This window comes from Felis catus, chromosome F1 (assembly GCF_018350175.1).
Source record: "Felis catus isolate Fca126 chromosome F1, F.catus_Fca126_mat1.0, whole genome shotgun sequence".
In the NCBI taxonomy this organism is placed as follows: Eukaryota; Metazoa; Chordata; class Mammalia; order Carnivora; family Felidae; genus Felis; species Felis catus.
The window spans coordinates 36,363,281-36,380,250 of record NC_058384.1 but is presented as its reverse complement, the minus strand read 5'-3'; the positions used below and the strand labels follow the sequence as shown (position 1 = coordinate 36,380,250).

At 37.1% G+C, this 16,970-nt stretch overlaps 1 protein-coding gene across 4 annotated transcripts in view; it reads right to left on the bottom strand.

Moving 5' to 3' along the window:
• The window catches only part of CRB1 (crumbs cell polarity complex component 1), a 212,163-nt gene that overhangs the window by 49,378 nt on the left and 145,815 nt on the right, over positions 1-16,970 (bottom strand). For 3 of the 4 annotated variants that reach the window (XM_019821930.3, XM_045048540.1, XM_045048541.1), the window contains exons 6-7: positions 4,857-5,813; positions 454-1,001 (exon numbers count right to left, since the gene is read on the bottom strand). In XM_019821930.3, the coding sequence (XP_019677489.3) occupies positions 454-1,001; positions 4,857-5,813 (1,505 nt within the window). The remainder of the gene's footprint in view (positions 1-453; positions 1,002-4,856; positions 5,814-16,970) is intronic. The other variant, XM_045048542.1, reaches the window with a different exon arrangement.

The following is a 16,970-nucleotide window of genomic DNA, read 5'->3' as shown; positions in this document are numbered from 1 at the left end:
GAACTACCAGAAGGAAACTACCTACCACTCAGGGTTTCTGTTGTTGTTGCTGTTGACTTAATAGTAATTCCAAACAATGGTTGTTGGGCATTTAATATAAAGTTAATGATCTCTTCCACAATGAGTTAATCCAGTTAAACTTCTGGGATGCCATTAAGAGTTTGGGAATTAAAATACTGTTATCCTTAGGTAGTTTGGTTGTTGTGGTAGTAGAAGCACGTGTCTAGAGTTATCTTGGATGATTAAATAGACCATGATGCCAACAAGGTCAAGGTGATTTCTTTAATGGCTCAATATAAATCCCCCAGTCTTGCTGAAAAAATATTTATGAAGTTTTATTCTGTGGCTGGTGAGTCAGTAACATTATCTTCACATGCAAAGAATGGTTATAATAAATTATTTAATGAAACAATTTAGACACAATATAGACATAGTTGGTTTGAATAATCCTACCTTGCACATGTTGTCTCCAGGACAGCCTTGGGTCACATTGACAAGAACTGGATTGTGGGATGCATTGTTTGTTGAATTTGGGAAGAATTCAAGATTTTGGTTGTTTAATCTTATATCTTGGATACAGCCTTTGAAGAAACCACCTTTAGCTTCAGTCTCTTGTATGTCAGGCAGGCCACCAATGTAGATGACATCTCCTTTTTGGATTTTCCATGTAGGGGCAGAAATAAATCCTAGGTTTCGTGAAGACTGGTATAGTTCAATTTTATTTGGCTTGATTTTCAAAGATATCAAGTGGGCATTTCCATCACTAAGAACAAATTTTACTACTAATTTGGAAGAACCTGGATGTAGCATTGCTAGTCTGCCATGCTCTAGCCAAACACGGATGTATTGATAAGTCCTGTTTTCCAAAGCTAGAAGTAAGCCCGATGGTCGATGTGTTCGAACAAACATGGAGATGGTGAAGTTGTCTCCATAATTCTTGTCAAGATTAAAAACAGCATATCCAGTGGAATCATCCTGGCCGAATCTGCCTGCTACATACTCTTCAGTGTCAAAATAGAGGAGGAGAAACAAAGAAGAAACATTTTAAGACTCACAAGTAAGAAGGGCCAGAAGATGAAAATACACACACACAAACACATACATATTTTTTACAATTCGACCCCTTTTCTGGAAACTTCCAAGTTTACTGAAATTTACTCAGTTTACTGAGTTTTCTAAAAATAACTACATTTTGGTTTGGAGTTTATAGCCAAGGCCCATTGATTACAGAAGAGAAAGATCTCTGTGCCAAAAAACTTAAGAACCTCTCCTTTACTGCCTTAAAATGCTGGGGCTTAATGGTAGAATTTCAGATACTACTATCTTCCAACTTGGTGGAAGAAATTCGGAGAAAACGAGCTCTTCCTGTAACATCTCTAAGCAGACTGTTCAGGAGGCTATCGTCTTTGCTATTTGAGGACATACTGAAGCAAATGTCATTAAATCGAATCAATCTTTCTAAAGAAAGAAATCAAGAATTAGATTCACAAATCCTCTTTGGGGATGATACTCCAAATAATAATAAAAGGCAAAGGAGTTGAATAGAGAAGTCTTCCTTCTATGGTCCTGGTTGGGAGAGGCATGGGAGATAGACAAGTAGGGGGCAAAGCTGAGCACTGAACTCACCAAGAATTTCATGTGGTCAAAGAAGTTAGTAATGCACGAATGTGTCAATATTATTGGTGTACATCAAATGAAGCAAACTCTTGAGATGTATAAAAATGAACCCTTACCTTCCAAAATATTGATATTTAGGCACTAAAGTCCCTGTCTTCTTAAAGCCTAGTTGGCAGTTGCAGACCAGACACACATAAAGAAACAAACTATATGGTATGTCAGATAAATAAATAAATATAAATCAGGTAAGGACAGGGAATAGGGAGTGCTGGGGGTAGGAGCAGAATTGGAATTTTTTAATAGAGTAGTCAGAGAAGTACTCTCTTAGAAGATAACATTTGAACAAAACCTCCAAGAATGCAGAGATATTTTTGCAGAAATTCAAGAGAGAATTAATGGTGGCTTGGGTCAGTGGTAATGGTGAAGGTTTTGAGAAGTAGTCGGATTTTGGAAATATTTTGAAGGTAGAATCAACCTGATTTTCTAAGGCAAGTTCATCTCCAAGGTTTTTTTGCCTAACCAACTAGAAGCATTAAATTTCCATTTGTGCAATGAAAAGAAAACAGGAGGAGGGCACCTGTATGGCTTAGTTGAGTGGCCAACTCTTGATTTCGGCTCAGGTCATGATCCCAGGGTCGTGGGACTGAGCCCTGCGTCAGACTCTGTGTGGAGCATGGAGCCTGCTTAAGTTTCTCTCTGTCTTTCTCTCTCCCTCTGCCCCTCTCCCCAGCTCATGCTCTCTCTTTCTGAAATAAATTTTTTTTTAAAAAAAGGAAAAAAGAAAACAGGAGGAACATATTTGGGAGGAGGGTGGGAGTCTATATTAAATTTGAGATGTCCTATTGATATCCAGGTGAAAATGTCTACTAAGCAGTTAGATATAGAGGTGCAAGGGAGACATTCTGGGGTAACTATAATAATTTTTGGATTTGTCAGTGTAATTAATGCTATTATAAGCCACAAGACTAGATGAGATCACCAAGAAACAGTAAGAAACAACTTGGGGCAGTTTCTGGCAAGATGGAGTAAATGAGTTCTTCATTCCTAAACATGTGTAAGCAGGAGTTAGACCACTACCCTTGGCAGACACAAGAATTTAAAATATAGTCACTGAATAAAGTCCCTTCTATATCTAAGAAATTGCAATTCTAACAGGAGAAGATATTCAAAGTCCAGATGTATGGCTGAAGACACAACATATGTACATTGCCTCTACAAATCAAATATTCTGTAGAAGGCAAGAGGCCTTCATTCCGAACAATATCTTGGAAGCTCCATGTTCTTATACACAACCAGCACAAGATATGCTGAGGCAACCTTCTAGACAGTTCTGAGAACTAAGCTTTGAGAAACCCTTTCCAGAACTTCCCTTAGTGAGACATTTAATTATTTTTAAAAGATCAATATGAAAATATTGGAAATCTCCATGTCATTCATGTTTAGTCAGCCGATTAAATCTATCCATTTCTGCTTGTTCATTGCAATGTGTACCGTGATTGGGAAACATGGAAACAAGATCACGAACTGAATGAAGTTTGCCTTTGTAATTTTTAGTACATCTCCTCCCTCTTGTACATATATGCACGATGATAGAAAGACTCCATGTTCTCATTACAGCTTGTAAGCCTCTTTTGTAACAAGAATAAACTCCCCAGCAAATATCACAGATAACAGCAAATACAGAATATTTTAGTTTTATGACTGAGGTGATATGAAAAATATAACTTTTCTTAAACTTATACCAAGAATCTTCAGAAAGAGAAGATTTTACAGAATTTCCTCCTTACGAAGACAATTTTTGAAGCCAAGCATTTTCATGAGGGTTAAACAGTTTCAAATAATGTAGGGGAATCAGGAAGCTGGGGGAGGTGGGGCAGGTAACCAATTCAGGAATTTGGTTTAAAAACATCATAACTTTCCAAGTTGGAAAAAATAAACTAAAGAAAACCAGAACCCACTGGCTTGGCATCCCTTGAAACTATTTACCAGGACAGTTAGCATCACCATGGTCAGTATTAACCTCATGGGTCGCTGCATTTGGAAGCCAGTCAAAACGAGTCAGCATCTGTTTGTTATTTTGTATATGTAGTAAAAATATTGCCTTGGGTCAATTAATTTTTTCTTCAAAAAGTGAACATTGCCTCAGCATAATATCTCCTTTTCTCCTTAAAAAAAATCACAAAACAACTTGCCATTCTACTTAAAATATTACATCGAGCTAGTAGATGCCATACCTCATTGTCAAACAGGTCCATGATTTGTAATGAATATTGTGGTTACGGGGGAGACCCATGAATAGTTTCTAATAACTCTTAGCCATTCATACATGGAATAGGGTAGAGGCTAAGACTGGTTTTAATTTTACTTCATATAAAGCAGAGAAGACTATTTACCAGATGTTGTCCTATTTCAAGCTGCTCTACAATCTTAGGGTAAATTACAGCTAAACTTCAAAGCAGTCTGTTGCAATTACCTCTCAGACATTTTCAAGGCATGATAATAATAATAAAAAGAAACAGGTATGTATTGATCACTATCAACAGCAGTCTTTGGAACGATGTTGGAAGTTAAGGAGTTTGAAATAATTTCAAGGTGTGATTTGGTAAAAATTTAGATCAATTAGTGTATGGTCTCTCTAAAATTTCACTGTTGTTACCATCCACATCCACATTTTTTCCCCTTAGGATGCCTAGGCAGAATATCAGTTCTCCAATGCAGCCCTGGGAAATATACCTCCGAAAAAAACTGGTGGTCTATACAAATGCTAAGTGGTAGCATTATTTTGGAGCAAGTGTGAATCGAACAGAAAGGATAGTACGGGAGTAAATATTTCCTAAGAGTCTACTATGCACAAGACATTGACTAGTTCCATGTCTAATGGTTTTTTCCCCCAAAAAGATTGTTTCTCTTTCAAATAGGTTTATAATAAATTTCTGACATGTAGCAAATGGTAAAATTGTAATAGCACTTTGTAAACTCATCAAGATGAAAACTCATTTAGATAGGAGCTCTCAGCTTATTTTTTTTTACTTCTCTGCATGAGTGCCCTGGCATCTAAAGAATTCACTCAAAATTAATTAATGCACATTACTAGCCTCTTCTTTTTTCTCATCAGTGGGCAACCAGAAGCAGAAGTACTGAGGGGTCATTATGTTTCCTAACAGGAGAAGCAGACTGGGTATTTTTGTTACTGCTCTGCTCTCAGGCATAGCATTCCTGGGTGCCCAGCCATCTCTCACCTCTCAGGCAATTCAGGCCTTTGTAGGGTCGGTAGCAATCACATTGGTAATTAAGCCACAAGTTGATGCAGCGTCCTCTATTTTGACAAGGTTGTCTTTCACACCAATCCTTTCTCACGCAGCCTGCCTTGACATTTAATGATGAGCCAGATGAAATGTTCCCTGGAGTAATATGATTTGAATCAATTTTAATGTCTTGGAGACAGCCTACAAATGAAGGTGTGGATGGTATATTATAGATGTTAAGCGGAGCAAGGCCACTGCTGCTCGGTTCCACCGGTAAACCACCCAAAAAGGAGTTTTGAAAAGCACATGTTGATTGATCGTTTTCAAATGGAGAAGGAGCTTTACTGATGCACTTCTCCTTACAAGAGTTGTCAAGTAAAGTAAGGGTCACAGCCTCTGCAAACATCACCTCCACTGAGTGCCATTCTCCATCACTGGTGTTATGGGAAATGTACAGGAGCACCTTTGACTGATTATTGGCTTGAATTGACAAGTGAACATAGCCACTTAGCAACTCCAGCATTATAAACATGTCCCCATTGCCTCGGAAAAGTAGAAGTGCCATTGGCTGAACAGTCTGAAACTTGAGGGCTATGTTACAAACGAAGCCCTTGGCTGTAACTGGGCCACTTGTGATCCACAGGAAGCCATTGCCCTCAAAAGAAAGTGTGGTGACAATTTCACACAGCGATCCGGTAAAGCCAGAAGGACATAGGCAGCTGAATCCATGCTGGCCACTTTGGAAGTGAGGGATACATATTCCATTATTTAGACATTGGTGATGGGTACAGCCCAGGAAAAGATCAGAACAGTTCCTTCCTCCGTAAAATGTTCCCGACTGGTTATCAAACGGGCAATGGCAAGTATAATCGCCAGGCAAATTCTCACAAGTACCACCATTTTGGCAAGGGTTTGAAGAGCATTCATCAATGTCTTCTTCACAGTGGATTCCTGTTAAGTAACAAAGAATACGTTGAAATTCCATATATTCAGATCAGAAATAGAAGTTTCACATAATGTTCATGTATAATCTCTGGAAGTGGAGAGCTAGTTTAGGCTTTTGACGTTAATGGAATACAATGTGAATAGTTATTGAGGAAGCTAAAATTGATTATATCGTTCTGTGTACATTGTGCAGAGAAGTGCAGTCATGGGAGACCTTGAATTCTTCCTCCAGAAATAAGTTATTTGCCAAGTATAGTGGTTGACTCAAACCATTATTGTCAGACATTTTTGTGGAACTCAATATCATAAAAATGATAAAAGAGGAAAAGGTTGTTCTTGGCAGTGATGCTTGGTTCATACTATTTATTTGGGGACTCTATTCTCTGATATTGTTTATCCTGTCCTAGGCTGCTGATTTTACTCTATTGTATTTGAATTGGTGATTTTGCCTTTTATCTTGTTTTTACCTCTTCATAATCCCTAAAACCAAAGTTTGCCAGATATATAGAAAGTCTAGGCAACTCTCACCATGGATAGTTTCTAAGGTGAACAGAAGCCCCTGTTTCCTCCTTTCCATAAGTCTAGTATAAACCATGAAATACTTCCCATAACACTCTGTCTCATAGTTTTAACTTCACTTTCTTTTACTTTTTTCTGATTCCAAGTCAAAGAAAGATAATTAGAGAATTCTTAGAATTCATGTAATCAAAGTAACAAGAAGAAATACACCTTTCAAGAGTGATGGCTATTGCTTTTCCTGTGAGGTTCAAATGAACAAACAGGTTAACAAAAATTGACGTGTGTGTATAGCACAGTATGGTTTCCCCAACACCTTCATCCACATAACGTATCTGTGCCTACCACGGTCTTCTGAGGTTTTCAGTGCAGATATTCTTAGCTCTCTTTCACAGAGGATACTGAGGCTTAGAAAGACTGAAGTCTAAACTCCAAAGCACTCCCAAATCTGGTTTCTGGGTTTTTAAAATCTAATCTGACACACTCCATTCTTTCACTGATAATTTAGTGTATTCTCATTTACTGTTATTACTAATGTGTGTTCTTATTTTCCCATTTAATTCCATGCCTAAATGTATGTGTTAAGAGTACAAAAATGTAAGATAACTTAAAATATTAAATATTAAAATTAAATTATAAAAATTTAATCAAAGACTCCTATATTGACAGGGTTAAAGATCTGAATCCCAGCTATGCTGTGAACAGGTTACATTTACTTTTGTGTCTCCATATTCTCATCTACAAAATGGTGTTAATAGTAGTGCTTACCTCAGAAGGCTTTTAAATGATTGAATTCATCTCACATCATATAGGATGATCATATAGCATGATCATAAGATGATCATAATATCGCTTGATATATAAGATGATCATAACATTCCTTGATATATACTACATTCTCAATAAGTGTTGGTTGTTATTAGAAAGTAATAAACAAAAGAAATACCCTCTAATGACAAAATTCAAAGAGTACTATAGTCATTGAGAGAGACTGTTTGGAAGGTGTGGGTATATGGAGTGACCCACAAATTGCATAACTTTCCATAATAAGCATATTAGGCTAGAATCTCATTATATTGTGTTCTTCACAAAGGAAGGGATAATGTCTGTTTTATTCACCAAAATACATCTAAACCACAGCATAGTGCCTTGCTCACATTTGATACCTGGTACTTAATTTTTGAATTATTTAATTAATGATGACCTTTGTAGGGTGATTAAAGTATTTATAATGCATTTAATCTGATCCAATCCAAAACCTAAGGTGTTTTTTTGGGGCATATTTTCAGATGAATATATCCAATGTTTATCTTTGCCCACCGCCATTATGTATGCAATTTAGACTCTTGAAGGGATCCTGTTGTACTTACATTTTACACTACTTGGATTGCTTTCACACAATCTTTGTTAATCCAAATATATTTCAAGCTCCATAAAAAGAGTGAACGTCTTATAAACTCAATTAGAACCAGCCACCGCACTTTACAATGCTGAGCACATATGCGTTATGAAAAGCATGATGAGCAGAAAAAATAAAACCAAATTGAACTGATTTGTTATGTCCTCATCCTTAGAGGTAAAAAAAAAACTGATATAGGAGATACATCCTAAAAGAGTGTTCTGATGCAAATTTAATTTAACTGAATTTATGAAGAGTCTAAACTTTTATATTAGAAGATATTTGACTTAAATTTGATTTTCACAGGATTTTGAGAACAAAAAAAAAAATTCATCAGTAATCATTAATTAAGGAGACTATTGAACAAGTCATGGGTTATAATCAAAGCAAAATACTTTGGTTTTTTTCCCCCCACAGTGCCTTTAAACATTTGAGGGAAGACTTTTCCTCCTTTGCTCTCTTCCTCCACCTGATGCACCAGAGACCCTGGGGGAAGCAGGCATTACCTCTCCTTTGACCAGCAGCTCCCACACTGCCGGTCTCCAACCCCTTCACTCTTGGTTTACTGAGACTCACTCCTTTATCAACTCTCTCCTTTGGGGTTCCTTCACCTTCTGACAGAAGCCTATAGGACAGGATCTCTTTCATACTGACCACTGACTGATATTCCTACCATGATTTCCATGTGGGCCTTACAATTTGTGTGCCTTTGACCTGTGGTTGGAGGCGGGCACATTTACTTTCCAGTACAACAGGGCAGCACTTCTTTCTTTCTCTTTCCTGCTGCCTTAGGTGAAGAGTCACACCCTTTCTTCTGTAGATTCCCCAGAGAGCTGGAGAATCCAGTCTAAGTTGATCATGCTTGTGACCCCTTCTCCACATTTAGGTGAGACCAGATTTCTTCTTGAAGCGCCTCACTCTGCTTGGGGTTAAAATATAGCTTCCAACCCCCAAAACTGAGTGGTGGCCTACAAGTCACAGCACAGCAGCAAGACTCTCCAAAAAAGTCTCTTCACAGACTCATTCCTTTAAACTACCTCTCAAGAACTTTCACATATGCTTAAAATGCATAAACATTTCAAAGCCTGAAGCCTAGTATTTATTTTGACATTCTGCATTAGAGTCTTTCTCATAATTCACTTCAGTACCTCACAGAGACCGTATCTTGACCTATTTGAAACTTCAATTTGTTGTTTTGTCAAATTTACAAATATCTACTCCGTGCCCTATCCTCACATAGGACTGCAAAGTAGAGGAGACAGACATGGCCTCGATATGCCTACAATGATAATATTACATTATAATTACATTATAATAGCAGTACATATTTATGAAAATACATTGTACATAGTAGGTTCCCAATGAATGGTTAACATGTGAGGCTCAAATTCAGGCGACAGCAGAGAAGATCTATAAAGTTTTAGGGGAAATGCATTGAATCAGAAATAATCATAAGTCTTTAGCTATGAAAACTCAACACTGAACATAGTGATTACATATCTACCATATGTAAAATACTGTAGATAACATGAGGTAGTAACTGGTCCCTGTCCTCAATGAGTTTACTGAAGAAAACTTTGTAAAAAATGAAATGATAGTGTAAGACAACACTGAAGGGATTTCACCAAACAGTATATGATGAATTCCAAGTGAATTGTGTAAGCAGTAACTTAACAGTGATGAATCTCCCTAGGGAGATTTCTCCTCAGGCTAGGCTGGGCTAGGCAGGCTTGAAGGAGAAAGGATTTAATACAAGTTTTCAAGTATGGATCAGACTGACAAAAAGGTATGTGGAAATAACTGAATAAACAATAATTTATCATTGGAAAAGTATAAGACATTTAGAGGTGATGGTGGATTTGTCAATCTAGTTGGCATGGAGAATTTATGTATAAAAAATTAAGTCAGAAAGATTAAAGATAGACTAGAGAAGCCCTGGGGATATATCATTTTTATTGTTTTGCTTTATTTATTTATGTGCTTGTTCATTTATTTTCCAAATGCAGTGGAGAAAAATGGGGAATTGTTGAATGAAACACCAACATGGTTTCTCATAAAGATCAGTGACACAAGGATTTGTCACAGAGTAAAACAAGAAGAAACCAGATACAAGAAGACACATAGACAGCTACTAAATTTGTCCACACCTAAGATTATTAGGGTCTGCTACAAGACATTTCAGTTCTTACAATTTACCGTCTTACCTCTTCATTTATCCTTGGTTAGCAAGTAAGTACAAATGTTAGTCCTTTCTTTTGTTGCTTATTGTACTTCTTTTTATGAGTCCTAAAGTTTACACATTTGATCTTCCGTACAATAACTACCAATAACATTTTTTTTCCTTTAAATACAAGCAGAGAAGCTAGTTTCACATTTTACTATCATGAAAAATCCCCAAAAACAAGATAGGAGAGGAAACTTGTGTTAAGGTCAATAGTCTAAAGGAAATAAACAGAATTAGATATTAAAAGCAGAATAATGAGCAGTAGTCTATGCTTTTTGCCCTGTTTAAAATCAGTTCTATTAACATCTCCAGTGTAAAATATTTATTGGATGAGCCCAACACAGTGAAAGTGGAAAAAAGATGGAAGCTTCTTTTATTGGCTACTGGACCACTGGCAAAGAACAAGATCTGCTGTCAATCAAGATAAAAGGATTAGGGATTACCTGTGTCATTCAGTCTTCCTAATTGGGTTTTAGTTGACAATGAATTGGTTATTTATGTCCATGTATTTATAGTATGAGGTGGCTTGCTTGAAGTTTACTGTTATTTTATGTGAAGGCAGTTTATTTAATTAACTAAAACCTGTCACTTCATTTTATTTTTCTTTTTTAAAAAAAATTTTTTTTAACGTTTATTTATTTTTGAGACAGAGAGAGACAGAGCATGAACAGGGGAGGAGCAGAGAGAGAGGGAGACACAGAATCTGAAACAGGCTCCAGGCTCTGAGCTGTCAGCACAGAGCCTGACGTGGGGCTCGAACTCACGGACCGTGAGATCATGACCTGAGCCGAAGTTGGACGCCTAACCGACCAAGCCACCCAGGCGTCCCCATTTTATTTTTCTAAAGTCCTTTTAGTTTAGTGTCTAGTTCTATGATAAGACTGTGTTTCAATGATATTCATGATAGGGAAACTTTTTATTACCTGGAATATTCCATATTTTCATCAGAACATATAATATTAATGAATCAAAGAGACACAGAGTTTGTTTAAGAAAAATATCTTTGACTATTAAAATGACTTTCGCTTTCATTCCCCTTTATTGAAAGTCACAGATAACGAAATATCTAATGAAAAATTATTTCTACAAAAAGTATAGACAAATAAGTAAGTTTCATCTTTCTCTATTGTAATTGACTTAGATTTTTTAATTTTAATAAATAGAAATCCAAGAAAAAATTAAGTATAAAGACGAAGGGCTCAGTGCATAAACATTTCCTTTACTCATTGTTTTAAGTAACTTTCTCTTACTCAAAAGTTCTAATTTTCATTTGATAGTAATATCTGTTACAGCATTAACATAAGTTTTTAAATAAACACCTTAAAGACTCTAACAATGACACCAATTAGCTCATACAAGTAACAAGAAAAGAGGGGGTTACCTATGAGCATCGCCATTAAAATGTGAAAGCCTTGTGTCTTGGATCCAAACATTTTTCTGGACCAAAAGAGAGATCCATCCAAACACCTACTGGGTTGACAAAGCCAGTTCCTGAAGATCTCATACCATTTGCAAAAGTGGGGGCTTGTGTTTCAATGTCACCTTCTTTCTCTCAGGTGGAGTGTGAGGACTTAATCTTGACTCATTTCCTCCCCAAGCTGGATCAGTGGGGCTTAGTGTAAGACCCATTTGTGCTGCTTACCAAGTAGATTTGTTGTATTTTTAGAGACTCTTTCTACTCAACACATGGTACCTCCCTTTTATAAGTCACACTAGTGAATGTTAATATGTTCCTCCACTGAATATTGACACTATTATCATGGAAAAATTAGTTTTGGGGAATCTAAATACAGATGGGTGTTTTTGGTAACTTATTATTATGGAAACTTAGAGCTTGATTTCAGTTTTCTTTACAACAATGGAAATGCTGGTGGGTTTTTGGTTGTTTTTTTTTTAAAGTTTTTCCTCTCGTGCTTTTAAATGAGCAGTTAAGAAATTCATGGCAACTTCAAATCTATTGAATATCTATGCAGGGAATGGAAAAGAAAAATTAAGAAAACAGCAGGAGTTTTCAGTAGACTTCACTGATATTGTGCCAAGAGTTATTTGTGTGGTGCTCTCCCGACTTAAATTCCACCCCCTATGAAAGAATAACTAGTTTCTATTAGTCTTAAATATAATGGTATTCGATTTTTATAAAGCAGGATAATTTGAATAGGTAAGGTGTTTGGGACATAGAGTAATTGGTTGTTGACTTTTTTTATTTTTTTTATTTTTATTTTTTACATTTTCTGAGAGGGGAACCTGAGGACTGCCAGAAGTTTCACCTGGGCAGTATAGGCTGAGAGGTCACTGAGTCCCACAGACTACCACAGTGCCTGACCTTTATACCATTAGAGCAATTTCTTTAGGTTGAGACCTCATCTTTCGGAAGCCTTAGAAAAGATGCAAGTACTACCTGAGAGGGGTGGTGACTATATCATGAGGCAGTCACTGGTGCTTTATCATGGACTAGCATCTCAGCTTAAACATCTGCCCTGCAACTGAGGTCAGGTAAGTTGTGATGGAAACCAGATGATAAGGCAGGAAAGATGTAAAGCAGAAGGCACCGTGACAGTGTGTTTCTTCATTCATGTATTACTCATTCATCCTTTTAACAGGTGCTGGAGCTGCAGATAGGATGGGGAGTGAAACTACACATAGTCCTGCTTCATGCGGCCTGCAGTTTTGCAAGTGTACGGTCGTAGGGGATCTTGGGCAAACAGGGACCTTGGGGACTGAAGGAGGAAGTTAATCCACGGGGAGGCCAGCTGTTGAGGGTGGGGTAGGGAGGAGAGGAAACATATTCAGAGCTCTTATTAATAGATCATCTTGCAGAGAGTTTCTAGTAGTTCTCAGGAAGCCAGAATGAAGTAGAATAAACATGGACCAAGGGTCACACACACAAAATAATGTGTTTCAAATCCCAGCTTTAATGCTCACAAGGCTATGAGAATTTGGGCAAATAGCTTTCTTTAAGCTGCAGTTTCTTCATCTATGAAGTGGACATAATAAAGCACATTTTTTAGCGTGTATTTAGTTTTGAAACAGAAAGAGAGAGAGAGAGAAAGAGAGAGCATGAGCAGGGGAGGTGCAGAGAGAGAGAGGGAGACAGACAATCCGAAGCAGGCTCTGCACTGTCAGTGCAAAGCCCGACATGGAGCTCAAACCCACAAACCGTGAGATCATGACCTAAGCCTAAGTAGGACACTCAACTGACTGAGCTACCTAGGTGCTCCAAAAGCACATTAAACAGTTATTTTTATGTAAATGTATTTTGTGGAATGCTTGGAGCATAGTAGTCACTCCAAATAATTTCAACAGTTTGTTTGTTTGGGGGTGAGCGTGAATACAAACTATTTGGATTAAAATATAAAAGGCTTGCTTACCAAATTTGTAGGCAACATGAACTTGTTAAAGATCATGACTACCCTGAAGCAGAAATGATGGTTACCTACCCAGCAGTCTTTTCCCCAACACATCCTACCTCCCTTCCTTATGGGCAGAACATGCCTCCTACTTACAAAGGGTGAAAATGACAAATATGTGTTTTCATAACCTCCTTTACCAGCTGGGCCATGGGCAAGTGATTCAGTTCTGGTCAATAGGATCCTAGAGGAGTTCTGTTAGGGGAGCCTGGGAAAAGCTTTATTCCTAATATAAAAAAGATATGCACTTTTAGCCTGATATTGTCTTGTACAGATGTGTTCCTGGAACTGCATTAGCTATGCTACAGCCCTAGGGGTATAAGTTTAAAAATCATGCAAGATACTGAGAATGGGATCTTTGTTAAGGAAGATAATAGATTTTCCTACTATGTAAGCTAGTTTCAGGTGTGGATTTTCTTTGTGACCCAGAAGCATCCTAACTGATGGTTTTATGGTTATCAGGATCAAGAAAGGTCTTTATAGGCTTAAATGATGCACTCTTAAAGGAATTTTGTCAAAGAAAAAATTTTAATTTGTACACTTTGTCCTTAAATTTTATTAGAATTTAAACAAACTTGGAGAGAGTACATAAAAATTGGGTAGGACATGAGGGCATGGATTAAAAAAAAAAAAAAGGTAGGATGTACAACCTGGAAATGTATACTGCAATTAGAAACAGACAGGGGCACCTGGGTGGCTCATTCGGTTGAGCATCTGACTTCGGCTCAGGTCAGGATCTCATGGCTTGTGGTTTCGAGCCCCGCATTAGGCTCTGTGCTGACAGCTCAAAGCCTGGAGCCTCCTTCAGATTCCGTGCCTCCCTCTCTCTCTGCCCCTCCCCCACTCACGCTCTGTCTCTGTCTCTCAAAAATAATAAATAAACATTAAAAAAATAAAAAAGCTAAAGAAAAAAACAAACAGATGTACACCCAGCACCATGGATAGAGCTAAATAACATGATGCCAAATGGAAAACAGAAGAAAATGAGAACTTTAACACAATACATATGTATTAACAACACAATAATTTATATGAATACATGCATATTGAAGTATATATATTTAATATATTACTGAGGTTTCCAAAAAGAGGAGAAAATATGAATGGGGGATTAAGGAAATGAATATAATAGAATAGAAATAAACAGGTAAGCCAAAATTCTCACTTGAACTAAACAAGACAGTTTTCCATAACCTGAGAAGACTTAATGGTTTTCACTTGAGAGGAAGCAACCACAAAACTGGATGGAGGAGACAGTTTATCAGTTAAAGGCACATGAGTTTCAATTGACAATAAACTTAATTAACAACCAATAATAATTAGCATTAACATTTGTAGAATGTATTAGTTTATAGGTTACTTTCATGTCTATTATCCCAATTTACCTTTGAAGTGTGGATCCATGTTGATGTGGCTTCCAAAATTTTACGCGGCTCTGGGGCTGTCATGGGGAATAATGGCATCAAGGGTAAAGGAAATGATAATCCCTCTGTTACTCTAGTCTTGATCTCAAGATATTCTTATTAAGTTTTGAGTCCTTTAAGAGGACAAGATGCACACTCCAATAAGGAAAGCTAATATTATACTAACCTTCCTGAAATCATGTCATTAGAGAAATTCTTGAAGAAAATGAAGAGGTTTAACCTGGAGAAAAGCAAATACCGGAGCACATCAGAGGGGTCTTCACGTAGCTGAAAGCCCATCCCATGACATCTCATGTTTTATTTGGTCCCGCCAGGGAAAACAAGCATCAATGGTAAGATGCCATAGGATGTTATATTTATGCTCACTTGGCAGAATCTTCTCTTAATTGATGCTGATCAAGCATAGAATCAGCTGTCTTGGGAGACAGGAAGTTTCTTGCCATTGAAGATGTGCAAATTCAGAAAGGATGTTACAGACGACATTTAAGAAAGGGTGGGTTGTAGAGTTCAATGGCCTCTACTGATTCTTGCAGTCCTAAGATTCGGTCATCATTTCTAAGTAAAGAATATGCTGTATGCATCATTTCTGAGTAGATAATAGAAGCAGAGACTTTCTAAGTGGAGAATATGCAGAATATAATAAGCTCCACCATCTTCCTAACTTTGTCACAGTTTTAGAAATCTATGAAAAGGGGAAGGCACTAAGCTCCTCCAAGGACTGCTGTAAGGTTTCAATGAGGAGACTGTTCAAAGCATGTAGTTTCGGGTCTCTGTAAATGCTTATCAAACACCACCTATCTTGTCATAATTTCCTACCTCCATTTTTAATTGCTTAAGAGGACAGTTAGGTTTCATGACACTCCTAAAGTTTCTCCATGTTGGTTACAGTTAAATTTCACTTTTTTCCAGAGGTCAATGTTAGTGATCTTAACTATCCAGGACATAATCAAGAATAAAGATAAATCCTAAAAGTTTCTGTGTTTAAAAATAGAAATTGCAGGGCACCTGGGTAGCTCAGTCGGTTAAGCTTTGGACTTGGGCTTAGGTCATGATCTCGTGGTTCATGAACTCGAGCCCCGTGTTGGGCTCTGTGTTGACATCTCAGAGCCTGGAGCCTGCTTTGGATTCTGTGTCTCTGTCTCTCTCTGCTCCTCCCCTGCTCACACTCTGTCTCTCTGTCTCTCCAAAATAAATAAACCTTAAAAAATTAGAGATTGCAAAATCTATTAACTACTTCTTCAGGCCCTAGTTCATCATTTGTTATTATTTTAGACACAACTAATATAAGCTTGATTACCAAATATCAGAGCTTGCAATGAAATAGAATCAGTAAAGGAAAGGGAAAAGGGTGAGCGACCATGTATATTTTCAAGCAACAGGAAATGATGGTTGAAAGATAGTTGAAAGTGAATGTGAGTAGATGGAACTAACACTTACTGAGTCCTAAATCTGTGTCGAGCACTATGTTAAGGACTTCATCCTTGTGGTCATTTAATCACTTCAATAAATGATAAAGAGTATGTTGCTACCTTCATTTCACAGATGATGAAACTGAGCCAAGTTGCAATCGGTGCCCCAGTCTATTAACTCCTGCGACGAGCCATTGTATTTTTCCTACAACACACTGTCTCCAAGGGAAACAATAGCTGGCATAAAATAATATTAGAAAGTATAACAGTTTGGAGATATTGACAAGACAAGCAAATCAATGTCTATTTTACAGCCCCATTGCAAAACAACATAGGACGACATAAGTTAATAATGTAAGTCATCAATTAAATACAAATTGCATGTAATATTTTTTAATCCAGAAATGCAAGAAAATTTGTGACATATTTCTGAGGTATTTTAATACAAAATTATTAAAAGAAAACAAATTTTCCCACAAGAATTATAAAAATGTACTCTTTCAAAAGCTCTTTTATGTGGGCCACTCCCAACCTGAATGATATCAGAAAAATGTGGTATGATTGGTGATTTGTTTTGTTTATTAAGATTGTGTATGTGTGCAGCATAAGCAAGAGATTGTTTCTTCCATATCCAGTCTTTTGTTCTATTTTGTTATTACACTATTTTAAAGTTATGATTCCAGAGACACACACACACACTCTCCAGACCTGACATTTGTTCAGAACCATATGGTAGCTCAGATAAAAAATTCTGAGCCCAGAGGAAGATTTGATTCAGTCTATT